We start from the raw sequence: 15,197 nt of genomic DNA on the forward strand, positions 1-15,197 counted from the left end.
TAGCTTGCCATTTTTAAAAGCTTTCTTCTAGTTTCCTGCTGACATTCCAACCCCAAAACTATGATGTTTTTACGTATGCATTCCTGGCGCTAAAAGATTGACCCAATAATTTCTTTTATTTAATGTTATTATTTCTTTTTTTTTTTTTTTTTGGGGGGGGGTTTGGTGTGGGGTTTTGTTATTGAAATCCAAGTTTTGTTTTTGATGTTCATTTAAATAAACTTATGAAAGCCGACCCTATTTAGTTGGGATAAGGCTTTGTTGTGAATAAACATATGAAATAGAAATTTTTTTGGGAGGGCATGAATTCCCTTCTATGTATCATTGGGTTTGTTTCTGACTCATTTATGATTTGCTTTTACCATAGGCGACCTGGATTGGCTACCCAAACACCACTGGTTTGCCTACCATCGACTATAGAATCACTGATTCACTAGCTGATCCATTGGACACTCAGCAGAAGTAAGCTTGATTTTTACCTTTGCTGTTCTACATTTCTAGTGTTTAAAACTTGATTTGAATATGGATTTATTTAACCTGTTATGTTATTTGATGGGAACCCAAATGATTCTACGTGGGTACTCTTATCAATGTTTTCTTCAAGTCAATGAGGACAATGAGAAATTTATTCTTGAAATTTTACACTAATCACCCAAGTAATGAACTAACTTAGATTTTCTACCTTGCTTTCTGTCAGCACAAGAGAACTCACTGAACTATTTTTCTGTATTGATGTTTGCTCAACTCCAATCGATGAAGAGAAAAGAGATATATAATACAAAAGACTTCGACAGCAAGAGATTTCATCATAAAGGGAAACCCAATCTTAGCGAATATGGGAGTCCTAATAGGTAACAAATTGTTAAGGATAAGGATTAGAACTCATCTGCCTAGATTCATTGTATTTGTATGTGATCTAGAGGTTGTGACTTATGACTGAGCCCTAGTCCACATTCCTTAATTGTATCCAATCCACTCTGTTATAAATACGGACGACCTTTGTCATATCAGATAAGCCAAATCATTCTTTCATCTCTACTTCTCAACTTGGTATTAGAGCCAGCTCTTTGAGAATTTGTTAAAAAACCTCTAGAAGGTTTGATCTCAACCACCTGCCACTAAAGGTTTTGGACTCCCTCACTTGGCCAAGCACGATCAACTGAACATGATTTAAATCATCGCGCCATGTTGATCACCGCTGACCTTTGCTGATCATTGTTTTCCATTACTGGCCATATGGCCCCCCTTGCTTTTTGGTCCACAGGACCATGTTTGACCTTAAAGCCCCTCAATTTTTGTTCTCGTTAGGCCCATAGCCATGCCGTCTTGGCCCCGAAAAAACTTTGCTTGGGTTTGATAGGCCCGCAGGACCTTTGCCTCTATTGAGGTTTTGTGACGCCGACAACTAGGCCCTCGCTTGGCTTTCCGGACGCTCACAAGACCCTGCTAACACCCATTAAACCCTTGCCTGGTTTTTTCGACGAGCACTAGGACCACCAACGACCAACTCCGCCTTCCTCCCAGTGGCGCCAAGGCCTCCAAGGGACTCTGCCCTCTCTCATCACCAAGGGGCCTTTGCAGGGCCACCACTGAGACCCTTACCTCTTTTGTGATCTCAATTAGGCCACCACCAAGTCTCCGCCAAGGTTATAGCCTCCTTTCCTCTTGTTGGTAGGTCTTGCCAAGGTCCTACTGGCCCCTTGCCTTCTCCCTGTTCGTAAGTGGGCTTGTTTAAGAGTTGTTGGGGAAATAAACTGGGGAATCTCCCTTTTCAGTGCTTAGATCACTCATGAATACTGGAAAGTTGTTACGGAGAATCCTTGGGGCATTTAGTGGGACTAACACATACCTGAATGTAGGTTAAGAAGCCTCCACAGTGAAGCTTGACGATCTTTTAGTTCCACGATCTAGAAGATTGGTCCCATGAACAAAATCCTCTATGGTCTTCTGTGGTCTCCCTTATAGATTTCTCCCACAGCTCTGTGAATAAACTGTGATCTCATGTAATGTGATTGCAAGGACCATAGAGACTACTTATAGTAGTACACCCCGCCCTAACTACTTTCACAATAGTTGGGCTGGTCTTATCTCCTAAGTGGGCCGAACCACCATGGGCCCAAATTGATCACCCACATTAGTGTGGCCTAAAACCCTACATTCTCCTACTTGGGCAACACTAATGCAATATCTTTCCATTGGAGTGTGGCCATGTATACCCATAGCTAAATTCTCCCACTTTAAACTTTGATTCAAACAACTCGCTCCTCATGTTGAACAATAACAGAATACACCCCTCATCTATCTACTTATTGTCACAAACACAAAAAGCTCATTAACAAAATCATTTGGGATAAAGATAAGGAAACTATGTTATACACATGTGATCACATAAATGCGTTTCCTTGTTGGTCCTTTCCCTAATCAGAGATCAGCCTACCTTGAATTACCTCATAGATAAAAATTTTGATATTAACCAGTACCTTGGCAAACCGCCATAACCTGAGGTGAATATGCTTATTTTGGCAAATCGTCTGTGGTAAACCACCACTTCTGTGGATTTAGGCTAAATACAACCATAAATCATAAACTTTAGCTAAATATCTCCCTGTACCATGATATGTCAAAATAAGCAGATTATAAACATATAATCAATAACCACATAAATTACAATGAGAAATGGGAAGAGAGTCATTGCATTAAAATACTTATAATCAGATAACAAGCAAATACATATGCTCCCACTCAACTAGGGAATAAGAACTCCCACTAGAACAAACATATCAAAAGATCCTAGTATACCTGTACTAGAGACATGACCCTTGAAGGCTCCCACTGGAAAAGCGTCAGTGAGTGGATCCACCACCATCTTCTTAGTAATAATATGCTGAACATCAATTTCCTCATTATCAATCTTCTCTCTGACAAACAGGTTGATGTAGATAAGTCACTTGGGCATATTTTATTGCAAATAAGCCTTAGGTTGTGTTATATATGTGTTGGGCCTTTGATCCCATGGGTTTTCTTTGAAATGAGCTACTTTAATGAGCCTAAAATATGGGTAGAAGGTCGGAAAACGGGATTTATATTTAGTGCTTTTATTTAAGTTGTTTTAATTCAATAAAGGCCCATGGGGCCCATCGAGTGTAATGTCCTATATGGACTATTAGTTAGTCAGTCCTACTCCATGTTGGAGTTAGAAGTCTAGTCCTAGTTGTAGTAGGAGTGTCTAGTCCTATTTGGAAACTAGCTCCTAGTTAAGGTATGATTGTAATTCTATCCTCTTTAAATAGAGGAGTCTATGCACTGATATTTCGGAGATTTAAATAAAGAAAATTCCAATCATTATGTTAAAACAACTGAGATAGTTGTGGGTGAGAAGCCCTGGCCGAGACAGCCACTCCCCCACATTCTCCTATTTCTTTTCTTATTCTATGCGATTAGTTTTCTGCTTTCTGTTTTCTGTTACAGCAGGGATCGATTTCAGAATTCAGACGTAAACTTGGAGCCAATCGATCTCCAATATCTCCTCCATCTGAAGTCTGATCTGCTTGGGCTTGCTAGGGGCTGTTCCACATCATTAGTAGATCAATTGATCCATCTTGGAAGAACCATTCAAGGCTATCAGCTGCTGTCCCTACAGAATTCTGACAAATTCTCTCTCATAGGTCTGATTTTCAAGAAAGTGAATATCTCAACAACCGACCGTCGGAAGTCCTTCAAATTTTTAGGTTTTCGTACCCTTCCTAGGGACTACCTACGCCCAAGAGTGCAGCTCAATTGGAGCCCTAAAGACCTGGCCGCACCTCTCTTTGTCCAGCCATATTGTAGGTCTTTCTCTTTCATATCGGGTTGGGTTTTGGGCTGGTTTTGCTCCTATATGGGTATTGTATCCTTGGGGGTTTATCTGATGGTCTTATTTCTTTGTTTCCCGGTCCTATTTGTATTGTTTGGGGTTATAAACTGCTGGGGTAGTTTCTTGTAATCTACTCCTGCATTACAGGTACTTGGTCTCAATTTGCTTCAAACTGCCAGATTAACACTATAGAGCTGTTATCACACCACAACATCATGGGTCGTGAAATGGAGTCCACAACCTTCAACTCAGATTTGAAGTTCCTCAACCCCACAACTTGCTTGGTTGCTTCAGAGAGTGCCACACACTCTGCATGCATGGTGGACGAGGCCAGAATAGCCTGCTTACCACTCCACGGGATGGCTCCACCGCCATAAAAAAGATGTAACCAAAGGTGGACTTCCTATCATCCGTGCAACCACTGAAATTAGAGTCAGAATACCCTGTGACCTCAAGTTTGTCACCACCACTGTAGACCAGCTTGAGGTCCTTTGTCCTTTACAGATACCTCATCACCTTCTTGGTTGCTGTCCAGTGAGCTATACCAGCATTTGACTCAAACTCCTAAGCACATTAATGGCAAAGGTAATGTTTGGACGAGTGCACACTTGAGCATACATAAGGCTCCCTATAGCTGAAGCATAGGGTTTGTCCTCCATCAAGCTCCTGTCCATATCAGTCTTTGGGTACTGCTGCTTGTTTAACTTGTCTCCCTTGCCGATGGGTGCATCACGACCTGAGCACTGAGACATGTTGAACCTCTTCAGATTTCTGTCAATGTAGGCACACTGGGACAGTCCAACGAGTCCTCATCTATTGTCACGACTGATCTCTATCTCGAGAACATAACTAGTCACACCCATAACCTTCATCTCAAAGTTCTCAGACATGAACCATTTGGTCTAAAAAAGTAGGGACAGGTCACGACTGGCTACTAAAATATCATCAATATAATTCACTAGGAAAATGAATCTACTCCCACTGAGCTTAATATAGATGCACTGATCTATGGGATTTCTCCAAAATTCCAAATGATGTCACCACCTAATCAAACTTTAAGTACCATTGCCCGGAGGCTTGTTTAGACCATAAAGTGACTTTTTCAGTTTGCAAACCAGGTGCTCCATTCCTAGCTCTTCAAAACCCTCTAGTTGACAAATGTACCTGCTTTGCAAGGTCTTTGTTAAAAAATGCTGTCTTCACATCCATTTGGTGCAGCTCAAGATCAAAATAGGTAGCAATAGCCATAATGATCTTGAAGGAATCCATTGAAGAAATTGGGGAGAAGGTCTCTGTGTAGTCCATACCCTCTCTCTGTTTGAAGCCTTTTACTACCAACCTAGCTTTCAACCCTTCCATGAGAGTCAGACTTGGTCTTAAAGACCCATTTGGATGCAATTGGCTTACATTCTTGTGGAGTCTCTACAAGCTCCTAAACTCCATTATTGTTGATGGACACCAATTCCTCTTTTATTGCCTCCACCCATTTTTCTAAATTGCATTGATTCATGGCCTGTAGGAAAGTAGTAGGATCTTCCTCTTGACCAATGCCATACTCACACTCATTCAGATATGTCACATAATCTAAATGAATGGTGGACTTGCGTGCCTTGATGGATCTCCTTAAAGGTTTTGGTCCTCCAACTGTGTCAGCTGGTAATGGTGCTTCTACCTGTGTGGGTGTAAGATTATCTGTCATCTCAGGCTCTATGGACACAGTCTCATCATCAGGCATGAGGGAATGATAATCTTCTAACTGTGGAGGGATAGATGTGGCAGGAACAATGGTAGAGGCTCTAACCAATTCATCATCGAACACTAGATTGCATGGCACTTTTGGATCTTCATTGCTCTGTGGCACTTTTGGATCTTTATTGCTCTTAATGAATCTTGCATGGGTAGTCTGCACAATCTTATTTCCTCCACCTTGACAATAGAATTTGTAGCCCTTGGATCTTTGTGGATATCTAATAAATTGGCAACTCAAAGTCCTAGAGTCCCATACTTTCTTATAGGGATTGAAAAGTTTATCCTTAGCATGGTGGCAACCCCAGACTTGTAGGTGTCTAAGGCTAGGCTTCCTACCAGTCTAGAGTTCGAAAGGGGTCTTGGTCACTACTTTACTAGGCACCCTGCTGAGAATGTATATGGCAATTTTGAGTACTTCCTAGAATGACTCTGGTAGAGTAGTATTATTAATCATAGTTCAGACCATTCTTTCTGTAACTCTATTATACTGACGTGTCCCAGGCATGGAATATTGTGGTGCCGTACCATTTCTTGCCAAAGCAAAGCAAAAGATCCAGACAACTGTCTAGTGTCACTGCTCCTTCCATAATACTCTCCACCCTTGTCAGACCTAGTAGCCTTGATTTTCTTAGAGTGGAAAACTTCCACCTTTGCCTTGAAAATCTTGAAAGAGTTAAGTGCATTGGATTTATCACTGTTTAAGAAAATGTATCCATATCTGGATCAATCATTAATGAAGTTTACGAAATAGCATTGACCATTCAGTGTTGGTGTTGGAAAAGGACCATAAATGTTCGTGTGTATAAGATCTAATATTGCAACACTATGAAAAGGTTCCTTCTTCCTAGAGATTGTCATCTTCCCCCTAATGCTGTCAATGCAAGTCCCCAACCCCAAATCTTCTAGGTCTATGTTGTCCAGAACTTTTTCCTTCACTAGTCACTCCATTCTCTTTCTGGAGATATGACCTAATCTCCTTTGCCACAATACTAAGGACTTTTCAATTGCCAGTGAATGTTTAACACCATCATTCATTACCCACCTAGAACTGTAGTTTAATCTATTAATCCCATCTATCAAACTACCAGAACCCACAACAACTGAATCATGCAATAAAGTGAAGCCATTCAAATTGAAATTAACTGAATATCCATTTGAACAAAGTTTGAAAATTGAAACCAAATTCCTCCTCATGGAGGGAATATAATCAACATCCTTCAAATATAAAAACAATTCTGATTTAAAGACAGCCTAATGGTTCCTATGGCTACCACTGCTACTTGAGCTCCATTCCCCACGAGCACGCTCACCTCATCCTTGTTTGGCACCTTTTTGCTTAGAAACCCCTGCAAGGAATGAGTGACGTGAATAGATGAAATTGAATTCAACCACCAAGAGTCTACTGGAGCATTAATAAGACAAGACTCAAAACAAACCATAGACATGTTCATACCAGTGTCATTCTCCAGATATGCTCTCCTCTTGAAGCAGTCCTTCTTCATGTGACCCTTTGCATTACACCAGAAGCATTCAGTCTCACTCAAATCTTTCTATCCCTCAACTTGTTGGCCTTTCCTTGCCTAGAAGTTTTTGTTCTTCTTGTATGGGGTGTACCTCCCCTTCTCGGAGAACCTTTTGTTGTTTCTAACTAGGCCAGCTGAAGATGTCCCATTGGTCTGAGTTAGGTTAGCACTTCCAACTTGGCCTTCCTGTTTTGTGTATTCTGTTCTTGAGTCACCACATCAATCAGCTCATTCATGCCCCATTGATCCTCTAGTGCATTGTAAGTGGTCCTGAGGTGCTTGTAGGAGTCTGGTTGGGAGTCGAGCGCCATGTTCCCCAGGAAATCATGATAAAATTGATTTCTAGCCCTCTAATCTTATTTCCTAGTGAAATTTATCCTAGAATATGGTCTCTAGCAGTGCCAACCCCATCAGAACTAGATGTGGTAAGAGTATTCATTAGGTTTCCAGCCTAAGACATTTTGGAACAACCAAACTTAGCCTTAATGGGTTCTAGATACTCAACAGCTGTTTCCTTCACCTCAATGCTATCTTTCATTGTTTTAGGCAAAACACTCTTTATGACTACCAGTGCTTTCCTGTTTGAAGTCACCCACTTCGCATGCTCGGTCTTGTGGGCAGATGTGCTAGATGCATACACTGTAGCTGGGTTGGGTACCTTAGTGCAAAGTTCTAGGTCTCTAAGGCATAAGTAAACTTCTAAGTCTTTTAGCCACTTCTTGAAGTTGTAACCAGTTAGGTTTGGGATTTCCTGAAGTGCATAACTAGTAGACATCATGTTTAATGGTTCAATCCACGCATTATAATCCATTCATATATATGTTGGCAACATAAGACATAACCAGTACTAATGTTGCATGCCCTTCCATTAAATCTTCATAAGTATCAACCAGAATTACATTCCTAAATTCTAACCTTTGGGTATGAAATGCACTGGTACACTTACATTTTTGTAATTACTATGGGTTCTACTGTCGCTTCGAAGATATTGTCACCTTTGGGTGAACAGTAGATTCTAAGCTAAAATACTCCCAAATCTATGTGCATTTTAAACTTAGACAATGTCACCTTTGGGTGATCATCAACTTTGCTGTCCCATTTTGGTTCTTTGAGATATACACCCATTATGGTAATACTGATTCTTACCACTTTGATGGATTCAAAACAAGGCTACTGTAATGGTGCACATCCCTAATCTGACAGACAATTCAGTGGGATACATGTTCCATGTAAATTCAATATAAATAACACCTATGAAACATAACCAATGCACATATAGGTCCATTAATATCCATTTCATTTGCAATAATTTTGGGTCAACCCAATTAATTTACCAGTTGATGCAGAATTGAAGGCATATACCAGAAGAAAGAAGAGGGTTGACCACCACCATAGTGGCTGAGGTAGACCAAGGCTATTTTCTAGCCCACGGCTTGGGTATTGATGGGGATTTAGTTTCTATATTTAGTTTCCTATTTCATTAGTTTACAATTGCAGTTTTTTAGTAACTGCATGTTAGTAGTTTTGTTAATTCAGTTTTAGTAACTGTGGGTTACTATTATTTGTAAACACTCCCCATCATTATTATAAATAAAGAGGGGGCATACTATTGCCCACAATTTAACCAAAAAAAGACTCTTGCCTGCTGCTGCCGCTGGTTTCCATGGTTGCTCCTAGTGTTTATCAAGGAAGAAGGGTTTGGTGTCTGATCCAAGCGACTCCTTGCGGCGTGAAGCCCAGGAGGGTTCTTCGTGTGTTTTCTTCTCTTCTTTACAGTCTATATTCAAGTTATTACTGCTGCGGCAAATCAGGTATCTATACTTCTAATTTTCTGCCCAGATTTTCTGTCAAAGAGCCAATCGGCCTTTACTGTTGGAATTAGTTCCAGCCGTCAGTTTACTCTCAAGTTCTAGTCGATTGTTCCTCCATACCCCATTAAGGATCGATCCAAGTTTGAGCTATTTCTGTGCAGCCATTAGTGAGATCTTCAAAATCTCCATATTTTTGTCTTTTAGTGGCTTGTAGCTTCTATTTTCTGAAATCGATATTTCTGCTGGTATTGCTACTGATTCCTGGACTGCTGATCGTGTATTTTGTTAACTTGAATCTGTTAGTAATCTTATCAGTCCCTGGTTTAGTTCTAAGGGCTACCGCTGTTCTGTTTGTTCTCTATGTTACTGTTCCTTGAGATCAATAGTATTTCTGGACTGTTATTTGAAGTCTTATTTCTGATATATATTTGGGGCTGGTTTTGGTTGTTCTTTGCTCTACAATTTCCTGTTGTTTGGGTCTAGTTTGATTGTTCAAATCTAGTCCTACATTAAGTGGTATCAGAGTATGGCTGAGAACAACACCCCCACCCTAGCTGCTATTATGGAGATGCTACAGAATATGATAACTAAACAGCAGGCTTTTGGTGAAAGGTTTTTGGCTGTGGAGACCCAATCACAACAATATACCCATGCTTCTTATACACCACCTGAGGTGGAAGCCCCGTTGAATGTAACTACTCAATTGGCTAACAGGAGACCTATTCCTAATCTGAGACCACCACAGAGGGTTCCTGTAGAGCAATCTACTTTTGAAGAACACATAAGGGGATACTTTGAGACTGAACGTCCTATACAACAGAGGTATTCCAGAGACTCACAAAAGGTTTCAAAGTTTATGCTAGGAAACGTTTATTTCCTTGAACCGAACAGAATTGGCCGAACTTGTCTAGTCAAACCGAACTAGGTTGAACCGAATTGGTCCAACCGATCGAGCCATGAGTCGGGTCAAAATTTTGGGCCTTTGAATCGGGTCGTGGTTTGGTCTGTGGTCAAATGTTGGCCTGGGTATGGTGAATAGTTAAACCGAGTCGGGTCATGTGTCAAATCGGTCAACCCACTGTTAACCAAGTCAAACCAAAGTCAACCCGGTCCAACACTGAAAGCCTACTGAGTTGACCCGACGATGACCCTTTGTAGCTGAGTCAGGCACGTGGCCATTACTTGCGATGGCCAGCGGCACGTGGAGTCGATTCCGACAGCACGTCAACCGTTAATCTGATCGTCCCGACCTCCTCTTCCTTTATGTTCACTTTGTTTTGGTGTTGATAGTGAAAAACCTCGGCAACGGCCGTTTTTCGACAAAACCCCTCCCAAAAACCCATTTTTCGCCCAGAATTTCAATTTCTTAGGCTTCTAAGTCCTTAAAAGTGTGGCTTTGATACTACTTGTTGGGGAAATAAACTAGAGAATCTCCATTTTCAGTGCTTAGAATATTGATGATTATTGGAAAGCTGTTACAAAGAATCCATGAGGCGTTTGATGGGACTAACACATACTTGAATGTAGGCTAAGAAGTCTTCGTAGTGAAGCTTGACAATCCTTTAGTCCCACGAAGCACCCAATGATTTTCAATGGGGACATGCATGGGAACTGGAATGCACAATTCATTGTGAAGGTTACATCTGGACAAGTGAGAGTGATGTATTGGATAGCCCCAACTATAGAATAATATTGTGTTGCATCGGTGAGTAGAACACCCCTTGAGTTGGACAACTTTGCATGGGTTCGAATGGGGGTAAGAACTAGTTTGCACTCACTCATTTTGGCATGTTGCAGGAGATCGATGATGTGCCATTGTTGATACAATTGTAGTCCTTTAGAGTGGGAAATCGCTTCAATACACATGAAAAAGCTGAGTGGTCTCAAATCCTCAACCAAAAACTCAGTATCCAATTGAGCTAGCAGAGAAGATACATGATTTGAATGACTACTTGTGACAAGTATGTCATCCACATAAACTATGGCATACTTTGTTGTCCTACCTTGTTTGTAGGTAATGAGTGACCAATCTTTTTGAGAAGCGCAAGATCGTGAATGAACAAGAATCTGGGAGATAGTGAAACCATGCCTAAGGTGCCTGTTTCAACCCATAGAGGGAGTAATGTAGTCTGCATAGATGGTTTGGATGAGAGGCGGCTTCAAAACCAAGGGTCTAAACCATGCATTCATCTTCATTGAGAAACCATGGAGAAATGCATTGCGAACATCCAATTGACGTACAGGCCCCCTCTGAGATACTATAAGAGATAGGATGGTTCAAATTGTTATGGGCTTGATCACAGGGTTGAACATCTTAGTGTAATCAACCCCCTATTTTTGATAAAAGCCTTTGGCCACTAGGTGGGCCTTGTATCTTTCTAATGACCCATTTGGTTTTCTCGTAATCTTGTTCACCCACTTACAACCAATCAAGTTCATGTGAGGCTAACGAGGCACAAGTGTCCAAGTTTATGTGAGGCTGACGGCCATCTGCAACTTCTTCCTCGACCCCAATCAGATCCAAGGATTCAACCAAACTTTCCCTTACCTCATCTCCAAGAAGGAAGGTGCTTCCTCCATATCCGATTCAGACCCATCTCTCTTTGCAATCTCCTCTACAAGTTCATTTCCAAGATCCTAGTCAATCATATCTAGTCAAATTTCGACTCCCTTGTCAGTGCAAACCAATTGACATTCATAGCCGGGATGAGTATTGCGGATAATAATATCCTGCGCCATGAGATCGTCAGAGGCTTTGATCGAAAATCCCATTCTTCTATTGTCCTCCTCAAGATCGACATTCACAAGGCCTTTAACTTCATAAAATGGGATTTCATCATCAAAGTTCTTTAGATGTCCATTCCTTTGTCCGCTGGATTCATCTTCTATTGGAATTCGTCAAGGGTGTCCTCTTTCCCACTTCCTTTTCTCCCTCTCGATTGAGGTCCTCTCTAGATCCATTCAAATCCTCAACTGACCATCTCTCATTTCTCCCATTTTCAAATGCAAATCTCTCCTTCTCACCCACTTGGCTTTTGCTGATGATCTTCCCCAAAGTTGACCCAGGCACCATTTCTTCCATTATATTCTCCCTCCTCTTCGAGAACCTCTCTTGTCTTAACATTAACCTCCTTAAATCCCATCTCTTCCTCTTTGGAGTCTCTGAAGCCTCCAAATCCCACCTTCTCTAGCTTATTTGGTTTTCCTTTCGCACTCTCCCTATTGGGTACTTGGGTCTGCCCTGACCTAATGAGGAAAAAGCTTCAACTTTGGAAAAGAAAGCTCCTCTCCTTTGTCAGCCGTCTAGTTCTTGCTAGATCAGTGCTGCAATCCATGTATTTGTATTGGTCTGGCATTTTTGTTCTTCCAAAATCAACCACCAAGGCCATCGATTGAGAAACGCAACCCTAAAACAATGCAGAAGATAATGGAAAAACAAGAACAAACAATGCACAGATTTACGAGGTTCGGCAAGATTGCCTATGTCCTTGGTGAGATGAGATCCTACTTCACTATCAAAGGAGAATAGGGTTACAACGCTCGTCCCTCACACCTCTTAGTATTGCTTGCATTACAGAGAAAGTAACCCTCGCTATGAATATATAGTGAAAAACCCTAATCCGGAAAAGTAAAAAACTGCCTTCAAATAAAAAATTCGAGTGGGACCGCCATCCTGCCTGTCGAGGTGCTACACTAGTACTCCCTGGATCAAACTGTGACGAAATATAAGACATCGTACACCAAAAATTGATTCCCTCCTTCGTTCCTTGCTCTAGAAAGGAGGTCATATTTCCAAATTCCTTAACCCAATTATCTGGTCTTCGGTTTGCTGCCGTAAAGCCGAAGGAGGTCTTAATCTGAGAAGAATTAAGGATGCTAAGTCTGTCGACATCCTCAAGCTTATGTGAAAGATTGCGTCCAAGTACAACAGTATCTGTGTCTCCTAGGTCCATTCCACTCTCCTCAAGAATGACTCCATTTGGAACGTCTCCCCCTCTTCCGATGCTTCCTGGGTCTGGTGAATTATCCTCTCCTATGGACCAAAAGCTATGGAAGCTATTTCTTATACCATTGGCAATGGTTTCACTACTTTCCTCTGGGTTGACCCTTGGCACCCTTCAGGTGTCCTCCTATCCCTCATCACCCCTCAAACTGTCTTCTCCTCATGCCTAGGCAGATTGGCTACTGTCAATTCCATCCTTTCATATGGTTTATGGACCCCCCTTCCTCTTCCCTTCCGTTGGCTGATCTTTGGTCCTCTCTTCTCCAATCCCTCTAGGGCATCTTGGTAGATCTGAAAAATTCTCGTCTCCCTTCCTCCTCTAGACTATTCACCACTACCTCTACTTGGAATTTCATTCGTTCAAAATACCCCCTCACCCTTGGCATAAAATTCCTTTGTTTAAAGGCCTCATTCCTTGCCAAAGCTTCACTGTTTAGCGAGCCTTGTCCAATTGGTTGCCCACTCAATCTTTCCTTGTCTACCGGCACATCAGTGTTTCTCCAGCCTATTGTCTCTGTTGGAGTGGTGCTTGAGATGTTGACCATCTCGTATTTTCCTACCCTTTCTCCACTTCCATCTGGAAGATGGTCCTTAGTTGCTGCTGGCCTACCAATAGAAGAGAGCTTCCTTGTAGTAGAGAGTGGATTTGGATCAATATGACTTTTGCAAATATTGCCATCTGTGACACTGCAAGAAAGCTTGCATTTTTGCTACCATCAACCATATCTGCATGGAAAGAAATCTCCATGGATGGACTACCAAATCTTGATCTTTTGATATGATTTGGAAGGCCATCTACTTCGATGTCAGTTCCAAACTGTCCTCTATTTGACCCCACCCGGTCAGGAACTCCCCAAGGAATTGGCTCATTGTTGTCTCCTGGGGCATAGAATTCACACATTGTTTTACCAGACCCTACATAGAATTCCTACATGTAATAGGTGTCAGACTTTTTTGAAGATTCAATGACAGAATATTGGTGGTTTTCTTTTGATGATGCTGTTATATACTAGTATTGGCTTTATCCAAATGACAGGTAACTGAGCCCCAGAAAACAAATAATATTACCTACTGAACTAACCCAACATGACTGAAACTTTTTGTAACTGAAAAAAGATTATAAGCAACTTCCATCCCTCATTACACCAACCCCTCATTACACCAACCTACCCCATGTTGTCCAGTATAATGAAAGCGTTGATCATGCCTCTTGGATCCACTGCTTCATGTATTCAGTTTAGTACTACATTTTTGTGTTAAATTGTATATATTATTTTAGAAATTTATATTTTGTTGCAGGCATGTTGAAGAGCTAGTTCAGTTACCTGGGTGCTTCCTTTGTTATACACCATCTCCTGAAGCTGGTCCTGTTTCTCCAACTCCTGCTCTTTCTAATGGTTTTGTTACTTTTGGGAGTTTTAATAATCTTGCGAAGGTATTATTTTGGATAAGAATCATATCAGCATGGTAATAATGGTTTTCTAGTCATGTTTCATGGAATAAATCTTGTGTTTTTGAAGTTTTTACATTTTAGTCTTTCCCATTTCCAGATAACACCAAAAGTCCTGCAAGTTTGGGCAAAGATACTTTGTGCAGTTCCAAATTCCAGACTAGTGGTGAAGTGTAAGCCATTCTGTTGTGATAGCGTAGGACAGAGGTTTCTTTCAACACTGGAGCAGTTGGGACTGGAATCACATCGTGTTGATCTCCTGCCACTAATCCTTCTCAACCATGATCATATGCAAGCATATTCCCTCATGGATATTAGGTATGATATGGAATTATCTTTCCTTTATTAATATAATCAAGGAAAATCTCTCTCCCTTCCTCCTTCATTTTGATTCCCTGCCTGCAAATCGAACTGAGTGGACCAAATTGATGGATTACTTCTTGAAACATTATTTCACTCTACCTGGATATAGGGTGTTTTATTTACTTTCATCATTCTTCAGATTCTAAGCCTATTGTTTTTTTTTTTTTTTTTTTTCAGCATCCAAGACTTTTGCTGTACTTGGCTATATATTGTTCTAATTTGAGCTGTTATTTAGCAGTGGCTTTATTTGGAATATCTCTACTAGAAAGGCCTTATCATGCTCAATGGATAGTTGCCACTGATGTTTGCCCTGTTTTAAAAGAAAACTTCTTGTTTTTTCCAAATATCACATCTAAATTAGGAAAATTGACCTAAATACGGATCATCTTGGATTATTTGTGATCTATCTAATATAATTATGGGAAAATTTCTGTCACTCCCTATT

General features: G+C 40.9%; 1 protein-coding gene across 4 annotated transcripts in view; it reads left to right on the forward strand.

The window, feature by feature from the left end:
* LOC122057098 (probable UDP-N-acetylglucosamine--peptide N-acetylglucosaminyltransferase SPINDLY) overlaps positions 1-15,197 on the forward strand; it is a 79,110-nt gene that overhangs the window by 50,525 nt on the left and 13,388 nt on the right. For all 4 annotated transcript variants that reach the window (XM_042619100.1, XM_042619103.1, XM_042619101.1 and 1 more), the window contains 3 exons: positions 368-462; positions 14,239-14,374; positions 14,490-14,707. In XM_042619100.1, the coding sequence (XP_042475034.1) occupies positions 368-462; positions 14,239-14,374; positions 14,490-14,707 (449 nt within the window). The remainder of the gene's footprint in view (positions 1-367; positions 463-14,238; positions 14,375-14,489; positions 14,708-15,197) is intronic.

The sequence above is a fragment of the Macadamia integrifolia genome, chromosome 12, assembly GCF_013358625.1.
Source record: "Macadamia integrifolia cultivar HAES 741 chromosome 12, SCU_Mint_v3, whole genome shotgun sequence".
Classification (NCBI taxonomy): Eukaryota; Viridiplantae; Streptophyta; class Magnoliopsida; order Proteales; family Proteaceae; genus Macadamia; species Macadamia integrifolia.